General features: G+C 35.3%; 1 protein-coding gene across 3 annotated transcripts in view; it reads right to left on the bottom strand.

Annotated features, from left to right (window-relative positions):
• The window catches only part of impg1b (interphotoreceptor matrix proteoglycan 1b), a 57,657-nt gene extending 44,553 nt beyond the window's left edge, over positions 1–13,104 (bottom strand). For all 3 annotated transcript variants that reach the window (XM_087290815.1, XM_087290816.1, XM_087290817.1), the window contains exons 1-2: positions 12,591–13,104; positions 1,329–1,553 (exon numbers count right to left, since the gene is read on the bottom strand). In XM_087290815.1, coding sequence (XP_087146941.1) covers positions 1,329–1,553; positions 12,591–12,657 — 292 coding nt within the window. In that variant the 5' untranslated portion in view covers positions 12,658–13,104. The remainder of the gene's footprint in view (positions 1–1,328; positions 1,554–12,590) is intronic.
• Positions 13,105–15,676: the final 2,572 nt, after the last annotated feature.

Here is a 15,676-nt window from a genome sequence, read left to right as displayed (position 1 = left end):
TTTATTAATTTATAGCAGTAATATGTCTGTATTTTGAAGGACCAACATCTACACATCTTTTGTTACACAGTTAGACACGTTAGCACACCCACATGCAGGTGGTGATGAGGAAGTTATATAATGAGCCAATGCTCATCACAATCAACTTTTTGCCCAAGCAGAAAAGAGTATCAGCATATAGAAGGTGCTCAGTGTCATACACACAGCTACTAAACACCAGTATGGTAACACACATGAAATTAAAGTCATGAAATAAACATTGTTTATCAACATTAGATGTAACATAAATCTATAATGTGCATAACTGATGGGGAAAAAACAAAAAAGATCCATATTAATGTCAACAAAATGCATAAAATTGATGTGCCATGCAGGGAAATCTGGAAAATTTACGGTTATTCGCCGTATAGATTAAGGAAACATACCATTATGGAACATATCCAGGTTACGGATTTATACTGTAGCTTTTTAACGTTTTATTTTTACTGTTGAAATCAAGGCCATTTTTTACAGTGTAGAAAATCATAAAATCTACACTGAAAGAAGAGATGAGCCTTTAAACATAGTACACTGTAAAAACGCTGGGTTCATTGAACATGAAACAATTAAGTCCCACAAAAAAACACAAGCCTTCTGTTGTTTCAGCTCATTTTAAATAAGTAGTTTGAACAGAAAAAGTATTTCATTTAGTGTATGCTGCTTTTGGCTTGATCTTTCATAACTCAAAGGCTATTAAGGATTTGAAGATTAATTATGATTTATGAGTATGAGTATTAGAAATAACATTTGTTTATTTTATTATCTACAAAATCACTTATATGCTATTAATACGCTAATATATTGTTATAACCTATACCTAATAAATCAAACATAAATTTAGCTATTTGTATTGTTTTAGTTTTTTGTATAGCTTTAATTTTCTATAGCTGTATATGCTTTTTCCTATTATGACTAAATATTGTTGATAAAGCCAATTTCCATTCCTTTAACTTGTAATTCAGTCAATTTACTTTTACAGTCTTACAAGATTTGCTTTTTTTTTTTTACTTCAATTTTACTTTCCTTGCTTCATTGTAGTACTATAGTAATGCGTATAAATCTATACTGAAAGGCTAAAAAAAGAGACAAGCCTTTAAAAAAAGAAGTATGCTACTTTTGGCTCAAAGCCACTACTTTTTTTAGCTTGGCTTGATCTCTCATCTCTCGGAAGGCTACCAACGATTGGGAAGTTAATTATGATTTATGAGTATCTGAGGTGTTGTAGCCAAATTTGGCAGTGATGCTGAAGGCTCTGTCTCTGGTGGCGCTAAGGGTGGATGTTGTCCTACCTCTGAGTTTATAGTAGGCTTTATGGCTGGTGATGACCTCCGCCATGCTCTCCTGAGGACAGACTTTCACCCCCGTCCCAAACAGCGCCGATCTCTTTGCACGATGGCGGTCTAGAGAAAGTGAATCTCTGCCATCTGTCAACTGTCTGTTTTGTTGCGGAGTCTCCAGAAAGTGCCTGTACTTCACATTTCTGATCTTGAAAACCAAGTCGTCAGCAGTGGGTTCTGCAAATGGCACAAAAACAGAACGCGGTCATTGTTTTAGAAGAGTCGGATTGACTTTAGTTGCGGACAGTAAGCTGATGGATCATATAATTACACTTCGTGTAATTACGCACGCTCTGAGACCATTTGCAACTCTTTAACTCTATGATTAGTATGCTGAATGAACCTTTAATTGGATTAGGCCTAAGTTAAGCCGTCCGTTATAACACTGTCCCAGCAGATGTTAAACACATTTACCAGATAAGAGAAGCAAAGGTCTGATCGCGGGTTCTAGTAAACCGGATGCATTTGGATGGAATCACAGAGCTCTTAGATAGAAAATGCTGAAAGATAATCTTTGATTTAAAATTAAAAGTCAATTTGAGAATACCAACTTATCTGAATTTCAACTGCTATAATTATTGACTTAAAGAAATAGTTCACCAAAAAAATCATCATTTACTCTTCCTTTAATTGTTTCAAAGCTGATTTAAAAAAAAATTTTTTTTTTGAATGAACACGAAGATATATTTTACAGAAAACCTGTAACCATTGACTTCCATATATTTGTTTGGAAGTGGGTAATTACAGGTTTTCAGGGAATATCTTCCATTCATTTTTGGGTGAATTATTCAATGTATAATGTAGATTGTGTCAAAGCAGCTTAACATAGAAGTTCTAGTAAATTATGTCAGTCCAGTTAACTACTTTAACTACTTTAGAGCTGAGTCCCTTTCTTGCATAAAGATGGCATGTTTTAGCATGTTTAATTAGATTTTTTTTACAATGTTTTAACTTTTAGAAATGTTAAAAGTTAAAAAATTAGATAATTGTAGAATTTTGTCAATAAAACTATTTAATACTGCTCAACAATTGCAAAATTAAAGCCCAGTGCATTAAATCATGAAATAAACTCATATAAAACATGACATTATTATTGATATATTTTTTAAATTGTATTGTTAATTTTGATTATACACTATATATATATTTTTTATTCATCCATTTTCTTTTGGCTTAGTCTCAGAGGTCGCCACAGTGAAATGACCCACCTGCTATTCCATGCAGATATTTCTATTTTATGCAGCGGATGCCTTCCAGCCACAACCCAGTATTGGGTAACACCCAAGCACACTCATCCTCGTACGCTGCGACAAATTTAGTTTGATTCACCAGTAGCACATGTCTTTGGACTGGGGAAAACTGGAGCAACAGGAGGAAACCCAATCCAACACAGCGAGAACATGAAACTACACAATGTCAACTGGACCTGCCGGTATTCAAACCATTAACCTTCCTGCTGTAAGGCAACAGTTATATAACCACTGATCCACCATGCCGCATGATTTAAGATTATATATCATATTGGTATATATGGTTATATTTGATATACAGAACATAGTTAAAGCAGCACGTTATATTCTGGCTACACAGACAAAATGTGTTCATTACTTTAGTCTAGTCCTAGTAATACACATTTTAGTAAAACCTGTTATAATCACTGAACCTGTCAATAATCATCCATCCATCCATCCATCCATCCATCCATCCATCCATCCATCCATCCATCCATCCATCCATCCATCCATCCATCCATCCATCCATCCATCCATCCATCCATCCATCCATCCATCCATCCATCCATCCATCCATCCATCCATCCATCCATCCATCCATCCATCCATCCATCCATCCATCCATCCATCCATCCATCCATCCATCCATCCATCCATCCATCCAATCTGCACTTTGTTGTTTGTAATATGACTTTCATTGTCAGCTGTGAGTAATCTAAACTTGATTGGCCATTGGACAATTGAACAGAAACATCTATAATTGGTTATAATCCTCAAAGCTGAAATCAGATGCAGCACTTTGCATTTATTTTAACATCACGCTGTGATTGTGTGAGCTGTAATTGATTTAATTTAATTGCACAGGGTCATTTTTCTGTCCCCTTGAATTTTGCATGGGGTTAATTTCTGACCCTGATGTGCTGGACTTTATTTTTCCCCCCATCATGCTTCGCCTACATTCTATTCCACACCCTCCTGCTCCCGCTTAAAATTCACTCGGTGTTCACCCGCTATCTGCTTAGAATGATTTTCTTCCTGACTGATCCCTCTAATTTCTCCTAAAGAAAGAGAGAGATGGAGAGAAAGAGCGAGAGGAAAAAATTGGAAATAACCAGTGTAAAATGGTTGCTATGCAATCATTTAGTATGCTGATATTAAGATGCAGATTTTGCTTAATGTATACACTTTGTTTACTGTCAGCATAACAGAAAATGTCAGAGAAAAATAGAACATCTACTGTCCCTCAAAAGTTTCATCCCAAACTAGGTTTTATCCATTCCCAAAGTTTTTTGTTTGTTTGTTTGTTTACTTGTTTACATTTATTTTTTGCTTTCTGTTTTGTTTTTTGCTTTGTGCTCTAGACTTCACTTTAATAACTCAAATCAGATTTATCTGACAAAAAAAGCATGTCGGATTAATTTAAATCATGAAACTTAAATTTATTAATTGAGTTATTTTTTTTTTTTTAAATAAAACGTTTTGTTTTTCTCAAATTTAAGGTTTAAGTTTCCCTGGAGTACTTTTTTAATTTGAACAGATTTGTGTGTGTTGAGCATCAGTTAAGACAACGTTAGCACCTGTCAGCTTTAATTGAGGGGAAAACTGGATAATTTTTGAGCTTTTGTCAGCTAATTTCATCTTCCAGGTTTAAAATCATTTTTGGAGCGGGTTTAAAAAAATCGGTAATGTAGCGCAAAACTGCTAGAGTAATGACGCGTCTCATTATTATTCAAGAGCTTAGTTTTCTTATCCTATGAGAAGACCAGCTTCTCAATTATTCATGAGAGCATGTGCATTCTGAAGACAAGGCAGACCTGCCTAGTTGTGAGACCCAATGACTGGGTGAGACCTTGTCTGTGGACGGCAAGAAGTATTTAGCCGTTCATGAAGGGTTGAATGTGTTTGTTTTTATAATACAGTTTGTTGCATGTTTTACATTACAATGCTGTCAGGGCCAATACAGCAAAGCTGTTGGTTTGCAGCAAGCATTTTTTATCGAGAGAGCTGTATGAGAATTGGAGAATGGCGGACTTTGTCATTTATCAGTTGAGTTCGTTACCATTCAAACACATCGCCTATATCCATGCTGCCATGTTCGCCTTTTTTAAAAATCTTCCAGAATAACAGCAAGGTTAATGGTTGGATTAGACAGGGGTAAAGCCTGCTGCACTGCTATCCACTGTGTCTGCATTCAGACCTAGGGTTCAGAAGGAGAGAATTCCTCCTCATTGATAGGGTTTATTTGGTTATCTTTATAATGATATAACAAATTGTGGTTGTGTATATTAAAATTATGCATAACAAATATAGCAGGACATTAAATTACTCTCCTTACTAAATTAATAAATTACAATACTGTTTATTTCTTTACATTTTAACTTAGTAAACTATAAAATCTTGGGTCTAGCTAGCTCCCTGCAACTCTCACATGGTCGCCCACTGAAGCTAAGCAGGGCTGCACCTGGTCAGTACCTGGATGGGAGACCACATGGGAAAGTTTTTTGCTGCCGGAAGTGGTGTTGGTGTGGCCAGCAGGGGGCGCCCAACCTGCGGTCTGTGTGGGTCCTAATGCCCCAATATAGTGACAGGGACTCTATACTGCTCAGTGAGCGCCGTCTTTCGGATAAGACGTTAAACCGAGGTCCTGACTCTCTGTGGTCGTTAAAAATCCCAGGATGTCCTTCGAAAAATAGTAGGGGTTTGACCCCGGCATTCTGGCCAAATCTGCCCATTGGCCTCTGTCCATCATGGCCCCCTAACCATCCCCATATCCCAATTGGCTTCATCCCTGTGTCTCCTCTCCACCAATCAGCTGGTGTGTGGAGTGCGGTCTGGCGCAAAATGGCTGCCGTCGTGTCATCCAGGTGGATGCTGCACACTGGTGGTGGATGTGGAGATTCCCCCCCATTGTGTAAAGCGCTTTGAGTACCCAGAAAAGCACTATATAAATGTAAGGAATTATTATTATTATTATTATTATTATTATTATTATTATTTTTTTTTTTAATAATAATTATTATTATTATTATTATTATAGTCTCCTCAAGGTTTGTGTCTAATTTTGTGAGCCAACTGACAGTTGTTCGCTCCCCTCTTTTCCCCCTTCTGCTGGCCACGGCCACACCTCCCTCTGCTCACAGAGCTCCACGCCCATCATGTAGCATTTTTTTTTTTTTAATTAAGAGATAGACTTGAACCAAAAGTGGGGGGTTTCATGGCCCTTTAAACTGAAAACTAATAAAACAATAAAGAAGTCTCCTTGTGTTCACATGCAATGCAGCTTTTATCTCTCTCTCTCTCTCTCTCACACACACACACACACACACACACAAACACACAAACACATTAATGCTGGTGAATGGATTCTTAGATTTGTGTGGGTGTGTTATTGTGGAATGTGCCATTCATTCACAAAGATGCACAGTCTATTGGGGTTGGATAGTTATAAACAATAGTCCATATTGTGATGTGATTAGGTGTACAACTCTACTCTTTATTCATCTAATTTGTTAATCTAAGATGTAACTAATTCTGACATTTAGTGTTAAACTCTCTTCCTTGTTCCTGCATCACAGAAATCACAGTGCTGTAGTTAAAGAACAACGCAAAATATGAAGAAATTAGCATTACTAACTTCACTGCAGGACAAAATATGTTGTTCTTGCTTGCATACAATATCAGTTCAATATATGTCAGTGACAGACTGTGGTTTTAATACTGATGGTTTCTATAACAACAACAAAGACTGATTGCTCTCTTTAAAACGACGTTAGTGATCAGGATGCGTATTTTCCCTGGTTGCTCGGGTCAGGGAATTAGAGACACTGTGAATGGCACCATTGCAGAACGTTGTGTTCATTTGAAGTTCAAGTGCAGATTAATCACGCACACACTGTTGCCAAAGGATGTCAGAACTGACCGTCTTTTGTGTGGTCACATGCTCCCGTACATCAGAGTAATTATCACATTTCAATAGGGAAAAAATGCTTTTTGTAATTGTAATTACCCTGCTAAAACAATTATATATTCCAATCACTTTCGTTGTGTGAAAAATAAAATAGGCAGTGTTCAATGTATAGCTACAGTGCTCAGCATATATAAGTACACCCCTCACAAATCTATCATTTAAATTCATATTTTTAAATAGGAAGCTATACAATAATATATTTGTGCATATACGTTAGATTAGTCAGTACTGAAGCCAAATCTGGAGCTTACAATAACGGCCCAAAAACTAGTACAGGCAAAGTGTAGTTTGTTTATAAACTAATTTCGAGAGGATCACGTGCTTATGATTTATCACGGCCGGTCTCGTATTAGCTAATCATTATCTTCCAATCATATGAGCCCTAAGCAACTATAAAGAACCACAGTTTTCTGTCCACATTATCTTCGTTTGAAAGAAACCCCCCTTCCTCCCCAATTCTCTTCCTTGACATTGATTGGGCGGCACGGTGGCCAGGCTCGAGGATCCCTTGAGCTCGGGGCTCTCTCCCGGGACAGCATGCCAAACAAGCTTTGATAGATCATTGGCTAAGTGTGAACTCTTGAAATTATGTTATCGAAAAATATTAAATACAATCTTAAAAAAGAGGAAAAATCAAGAGAAGCAAAAAATGTAAGGTTATAATTTTATTTTTGCAATATTTTGTAAGAATTGAACTGTATTATCTTTCTATTTCTAAATATGTTTGGTGACTAAAATATTATTTTAATACATATATCTGTATAATAAATCTGTTTTCTTTAAATTCACCAAAATGCATTGCCTATATTCACTGAGAAATTAATAAAAATATTCATTTTCAAAATAGGGTGTACTCAATTATGCTGAGAACTGCACTGTGCACAGTATGTAAAATGTCACTTGAAAATTCTCTTCATGTACTGTACTCTTGTGTATGTGTTTGCAAATAATGTTTAGTTCTGTTTCATCCTGCAGAGCTCTTGAGTACAATTTCCTTAACTTCAAATAAAAATATTGTAATTTAAAGCTCTTTTTAATATTAGAAATTGACAATTGATTATAATAACAAAAATTGTGATTGAAAATCAGGTATATTCCTCCAAATATAGCTTTTTTTTTTTTAAATCTTCCGTATTGTTTTGTATTGTGTTGTTTTATCTAGATCTCTTTTATATAAAGAGCCAAAAAACAAATATCATGGAGAGCTGTGAGCCGACGATAAATGTACCAATCTATTTTACATAAAGTTGCCATGCGTAAATTCCTAATTTATTTCATAATACTTAAATATAAATAGAAAACATTACTATGAATCATATTAAATAATGCAGTATAAAATTAATTGCAAATAAAACATGAACAATCACATTTATTACTCAGTTCATTGCGGCATACAGTAGTCAAGCCACATCTGCCTTTGCCAAAAGTCCCTCACCAAAGTCTCTGCATTGTCTTTTATCTGTCGGGTTACAGTATGTACATTTGAAACTAAATTACAGCATTTAACTTAAAACATTTAATTTCAGTTAGCATTTATTTGTAGCTTAACATTAAAACAAACAAAAATGTTACATTTAAAATTTTAATTTATAATCTATAAACTATCTCCATCATTCTCCCTCTCTTCTCAGATGGGATGACAGGCTAAAGATTAAAGGTTTCCATGGGCCAACTGTGGCCCACATAGTTGGGCACCTTTGGTTTAGACATTAATATAAAAATGTCTGAAACCAAATTTGTCAACTTTCTCTCAAACACATAACTACACATTGAACATACAAACTTTCCAAATGGTGTCTTATTTTGTTTTTGCATATCATGTCGTACTTCGCACAATATATCTTTAATGACAGGAAAGTTATTTAATGATTGATAGAATTGACATTTTTGCTTGAGCTGTCCCTTCAAATTTAAATTTTAATTACATTTTAGTGATTAAGTTTTCTTTAGAGGGAAAGTTCTTGGAAGTTCTTACTCCATAAAGACCCTAAAACTAACCAATCCTGACATCTAAGAGTATTTATACTCAATGTGACCCACCTTCTGACCTGTTACCTAATCAGTTGTGTCCAGAGATAGCTGTTAGAGTTAACGTGTTTGGTGTAATGAGACTTACACCTGGTGTTAAACTGTTATTTACAGACCAGTGAAGTTCAGGATGGACGATCCAGATATTCGAACGACAGCAAAGCTCACTTCATTAACTTCACTTCATGCCTTCACTTCATGAACATATGCACTGCAAAATCACAACGATGCATTTAATTACCTACTTTGGTAATGAAGCATTGAGCAATTACACAGTTAATAGCTCATCTCAGACCACATCTGGATGGTTTTTACATGAAATGACAACCGTTTTGCCTAGTTTAATCAGGTATCTCCTTAGCGGTTTTGGTGCAATCTTTGTAATTCACTCTTAAATACTGCATTCACAGATTCATTATAAAACATAAATTGTTTTAATTAGGATATGAGCCACATCTCTTGAGAATGTTGGGAGATCCTATTAGTTCTACTTCATAACCCTTTCAAATGTTGTACCATGAAGTTTGCAAAAAAGTAGGGTACAGGGCCTCCTTTAAAACAGGCTAAATGTTTACAAAATGGAGGGTTATGTGAGCAGCTGGTAAACTTCAGAGAGCTTCTTAAAACATTAAGCCCGGCTCAGTAAGGGGGTCCCGCAGACTTCACTGGACCTCTGTTCGTCAGATTAGCATGAGCTTATTTAGTAGATGAGTATTAGCTTTAGCGATATAAGTGCAGCTACAGTGAAGGCGGTAAACACAGACCGCTCTGTATGCTAACATTCTGAGGGTAACTTTTAAAGCCAAACGTTTAAAGCTTTACTGAATCTCTTAAAACAAGCAGTTCTCTTGTTCAACCCTAAGAAATGATTTCCTTGTTTACTAGCAGTAACATAACACCTTTGTGCTATATATGTTATAAATGCTAACGTCCTTTGTTGACCAGGCTTATCTACTGGGGAATTGCGTAAGCACTGGGTAAACCAGAACTTAGCTAGCATAAAATAGCCTGGGATAAAGCATTCAGATAGCACGAAAACAAAATTGCATTGAGGAGCTTTGGAAACTGTACTCTGTCTCAGTTTGAGCTCATGGGAGAGAGAAAAAAGTGTTATAACAACATTTCTGCACTGTAAGACCCAACTGTCAACTTTATCAAATGAAATGAGTGTAGTTAACTCGTAATTGACTGAAAGTTAATTCTACTCATTTGAAAAGAGTTTTGAACTTGGTGTTGAAGGTAATGGGTTAAATACCTCATTACTTCAACTTGAATGGAGTAAGTTAACAGTACTCATATAGATTAGTTTTTGTAACTCAAATGGTTTGAGTTGCCTTATTGGGCTTTACAGTACTCAGATGGTTTGAGTTCTCTTAATATTTGGGTTTTACTGTGCTCAAATTGGTTCCTTTACTCAAATGGAGTAAGCTCACAGTACTCATTAGGATTAGTTTTTCAACTTAAATGGTTTGTTGCAATCAATTTCCTCAAATGGTTTAAATTACCTTTACTTATTAAGTTTTACAGTGTGCCAAATCATCTTGCAAGTTTTTGAGTGGCATTAAATGCTGAACAGAAGAAAATAAGAAAGGACTGTTTATGTTGTGGTGGTTTAATATAATGGTAGTTTAGTAATGAAGTTCAGATTTGACCACCTTTAAAGTCCCACCCTATAAACTTATATTGCTAACAAAGACAAATGTGATAGAAAACTGCATTTGCTGAAGGAAAAATGCCACTTTTAATCAATAAACTGTCTGTAATCATAAAAAAAGAAAGAAAATCTTGAAAAAGCATAATATAATGCTGTTAGTGTTCATCTGTTCTGCAAGCTTTGCAAGTTTTGCAAAAATAGATGTATGTTTTTAATAAACTTATACCTAAAAACACATGCATTTCATTGTATAAAAAGATAATTTCATGAAGTGTACTGCACTTCAGTAAAGTTTAGGTATTTTCAAAGATACTTTGTATGGATCTTGAGTTATTATGCCATAATGACTTCAGATGTTGCATTTTAAGGCAAGGCAAGTTTATTTATATAGCACATTTCATAAAGTGGCAATTCAAAGTGCTTTACATAAACAGGAATAAATAAGGAATCATTTTAAAACTTTTGTCTGCTCCAGCCCTGTGTAGTACAACAGTAGTTTCTCTCCTATCCCATTGAAACTTTGCTTTCTTTATTAGATTTTTGATTTCTGACTGATACAGGCTATAAAATAACTGAAACCCTTCATTATAGTGATATGAAACTATAATGTGGTCAAGACCTGCTTGTAACCACTTTAGCTGTGCATTTATCTAAAATAATTGCACACCTTAGAACAACTGCACAATTTTTCATTGATATTGTATTTCATGTTAAGCTATAAGTAAAATTATAGTTTAAATAGGCATAGCACATTAGAAAGTCGGTAGCCATAAGAAAGTTTGTAGTCATAAAGTAAGCTTAACAATACTTATAGTATATCATTTTTGGACTTTATATTGCTATGTTCCTTATTTAGTAATTTTAGGTAATTATTGAGCCATTTTATGCCTTTTTATGCTTAATTGGATCTATGTTTATACACTTTAAAGGGATAGTTCATTTATTTTGTGAAAAACAAAAGACAATATTTTAAAGAATGCTAGAAATCAGTAACCATTGACATCTATAGTAGGAAAAACAAAAACTATGGAAATCAATAGTAACATGCTTTCAACATTCTTCAGTATATATTCTTGTGTGTTTGACAGAACAACAAGAACAACAAAAAACCCAAGGCTGATTAAATGATGACCGAATATAAATTTTTGGGTGAACTATCCCTTTAAGTAGAGTTTTGTTAGTATAAACTTATATTTACTCAAGTTAGTAAGACTGTATGCGAAAGTATTTAATACAGTATTTTACAGGCTGCTCATTTTAAAGAATGAACACAATTGGTGTATTAGGAATATATCTCAATAAAAGACAAAAAGTATTGGCAAAATATTCTTTTCAGCTAGTATATGTCAGTTATACTCTGCTTAAGTTTATCTTCAAGTGTATTTATAAGAAGTAAATAAAGTATATCAAAGTATACGTTTGCATATTTAGTTTGTTGCTTAATCTTTGCACAACCTACACCTTTAGTGACCCTATAATGATATCAGACTCGTACATTTTTTGAGACTTCTTCTTGACTGAATTGGTAACAATCATGATTCATCAGAAGTCTTGGTGTCAGATCAGATTGGTCCTTCAGTCTAATTATTATGATCAAACACAAAAGATGTCCTGTTCAAGTGTCACATATGGCCCTATTAGAAGATAGTCACAGCAGAAGACAGAGAGCCAATCATTTAGAGATGCAAAGGTCTCAACAATACGCTTCTGGGTCAGAGAACATCTGACCACATCTGTTAATTAGCAGATGAGCAGATGCAGGGCCACTGGTGCAATTTCTCAATGATAGACCAGGGCGAGCCATTTGATCATGTGTTTGTGAGGCTGCGGAGTACATGTGCAGACATGAGGGGCGGCGATGCTAATTGAGCTGTACTTCTGAAGCGACGAGCGAGGCCCCACAGCAAAGCTGCAAGCCAGAAAAGATTAGCGTTCCACACGGCCACAAACAGAATGCCTTTTGTTTCTCTCTGCTAATGAATGGCACTTCTGAATGATGCAGCCAGACTGGAGGCATTCAGAACTCGCATGAAATGCTAGCGAAACGCACATATTGCAGCGAAAAGGAATCGCTAATGGCGTATGCACCTCAAAAAAAAAAAAAAAAAGGTTATCAAACGATTTGTCACAAGGCTTTGTTTTGCATACTACAAAATCTTTGGGTTTCCCGCAAATTGGCTTCTAAAATATTTAAAAGCTCATTCAACCGCCGAGAGCAGAAAGATGCTATTGTGTGAGCAATCACACAAGCAGTGCATTACCACTAGTCCTGCTTATTTTTGCTGAATTCCAAGAGTTCGATTAAGTTAAACTGCATTTAAACACAGGCTTACCTTTGATTCCAGTGGCTTGGAGGGTAAACAAGAACAGAATGAGGAATAATCCTGTTTTCAATGGCATGTTGCAGTAGATTATGTCCTTTTGAATGTAACGTTGCTCATTTGGAAAAGAAAAGACAGTCCGTATTGACTTATCTGACGTCCGAGGGAGAAAGAGTTAATTTCCATCGATTATGTGTCCGGGCTTCCATGGACGGGGCCGTGTGTGGGCACTACTGTAGGTTTGGGTGGTATTCCTGACAGATGGCGGGTACAGATTTGGTCTCAAGTGTGCGGAGATGCTCTGCTGGGTGTGAGGGGAGTGATGAGGTTGAAAACGCTGGCTCTTTTTCTGGACTAATCTGTTTACCTCTCACTGACTCCTAATCCCCGTGGGCCCACGTGGTGGACTGTCCTCATCCTGTTAGTAACCTTCTGGACCAGCATCTGCTAGTCTCGACTAGTTGTTGTGTTTCGACGCCTGTATCTTTCAGTCTGGCCCACTCAACACAAAGTTTCTCAGCTCTCTGCCAGCTTTGGCGACTGCCAAGCCGAAACGCTGTATTCTACTTCCCCCACCCTGTTTGGGACAGCAGGCTCTGCCCTTTCTCTGATCATGGGGCCAGATCTGTGTACCGAGCGTGTGTTGTCGTACCCTTGTGGTGCATGTTAGTCCCCAGGCCTACTGCTTGAGCTGGGAAGAGGATTACACACATTCTGCTTATTAAATTTCACAGCCATAAATAAGTCTCTGCAGCTCAAAATCCATTCAAAACCTTCCACGGAGCTGGACCGTGGAAGTCAAACCCCCTAACTTTTAGGAGATAATGAGAACAGGCTGGTAGCTGTTGGTAACCAGCAGAAACCCCTCTGGACTGGAGGATTTTTCTCTTTTTGTATCTAGTTACAGGGCTCTGAATAGGGCTCCCCCATACTCTGCAACTTGAAGCGTTGTTTAATATTATATAGAAACATTTCTTTTTGTATTAAGTAAACACAGATGACCATGGTTATTCTAAATGGTACTACAACTACGAGTAATACTTAAACAAATAAAAAAATGTTGTTAAATATTGTCACAATTCACATTGTTGACTACTGGCTTATTACCCAGCGGCAACCTCCCGCTCTCCCTCGTGAAGCAAATTCGGAAGTAACTGAAACTGCAATTTATCCACTAAAACTCCACTAAACCTGACTCCATAATAGAGCAGATTTCTTTTGACTCCACTGTTAAAATGGCCAACTTTACAGCAGAAAAAGGGTGTTTACAGCCTGGCGACCAAGAATGATTTTGATTTCTATAGCTAATGTTACCCTTCATGACAACTATGGGGGGTGGGAGTGAATTTTTTTCTATAGCTCATCAGTTTCATTTATATTAAGTTATATTTTGTCTGCATAATTAAGGCCATGGCCACTTGAGTGACAGCTGATTCCGGCTGATTAGCCGCTGAACTCTGCATATACATCATGTTTTTTTGTTTTAGCTTTACACAGTTAATATGCATTTTGGAATTATTTCCTACAATTATCAGATGATATGGCATGCTGTGTGCACTTAATTGTGCTCACAAACCATTCATGTGGCCTCCATTTCCCAGGTGAGTGAAATTATATACTTGTATACCATCTCTATAAATGTATTTGTTTTATGTAATACATCACAGATACTACGTCCATATCTTTTACAGTCTATGCTTATTACCTGCCTATTAAGATTCTTTATAATGTTAATGTTTTAGTATTTAAAAAGTATGATCTTATTTTAATTCCTTATTCTATCCAATAACTAAACTCAACCTCCCTCCCTTTATTATATAGTCTTTGACTCAACAACTAACTTACTATTAATTAATAAGCAGCTAATTAGCAGTCTATTGAGCTAATTGCCTTAGTTAATGGTTTGCTATAGCATGACTTCTAAATTGAAATATAGTTTCCAAAATGTTTATTGGTCAGATACATGTAGATTTAGGTATGAAACCAGGTGTAAAATCTTGTAAATGTAATGTAATTGAAATGTAATTTTTTAACTTTTTTTTCTGAGCAAAAGGTGACTGTTATGAAATTTTACTGTTTAACAATAGTTTATATCAAAACATCTTGTCAGGCTTTGAATGATTTGATAACATGCCAAAAAGCTCTATTTAAAGCCTTAAATAGTACTTAAAGCCTTCAAAATAAGTAATTTTCAATTTAAATTAGTAAGATTTTGCCACTATCCTTTAAATGTCAAAAGTAGTCTATAGTTTAGTAAGATCAGTCACTTTTATATGTTTTAACAATTGTGTCAGAAGAGTATGTATTTTGTTACATTTTTTATAATTACATTTCTTATACAGAATGTTTGGAATTTATTTCAACAATACGTTGGTAATTTTTGCTAAAGTTGAATAGTTTACTAATTAAACATGACTTACATTTAATGTTTTATGTATATTTTATGCAAATGTATATGTATACCGTTGAACTCAGATTAAACAGATTATTAAACCCCCTGAAATATTAGCCCCCTGTTTATTTTTTCCCCAATTTTCATTTAACAAAGAGAAGATTTTTTCAACACATTTCTGAAAATAATAGTTTTAATAACTCAATTCTAATAACTGATTTCTTTTATCTTTACCATAATGACAGTAAATAATATTTGACTAGATATTTTTTAAGAAACTTCTATACAGCTTATAGTGACATTTAAAGGCTTAACTAGGATAATTTGGTTAACTGGGCAGGTTAAGGTAATTAGACAAGTTATTGTATAACGGTTGATTGTTCTATAAACTATCGAAAAAAAATACAGCTTAACTGGGCTAATAATTTTGACCTTAAAATGTTTAAAAAAAATTTTAAACTGCTTTTATTCAAGCCGGCATAAAAAAAAAAATGTTATGTCATAAATAAAAAGATAAAAAATAGCAATACAAAATATTAAAGATAAATAAAGTTTACTTACATTGTATTGCAGTCTATATGTTACAAAAAGGCATTGTACATTTTAAGCTTATAAGTTTGTACACTGGTTTAATAGTTTACATTTGTTCATTCATTTAGGCCTTTTTATTGTTTAAGAATTAAAATTCTGGTGATCACAACATGAA

Source organism: Danio rerio, chromosome 17, assembly GCF_052040795.2.
Source record: "Danio rerio strain M-AB ecotype USA chromosome 17, GRCz13ab, whole genome shotgun sequence".
NCBI classification, from domain to species: domain Eukaryota; kingdom Metazoa; phylum Chordata; class Actinopteri; order Cypriniformes; family Danionidae; genus Danio; species Danio rerio.
This window is presented reverse-complemented; position numbering and strand designations above follow the sequence as displayed.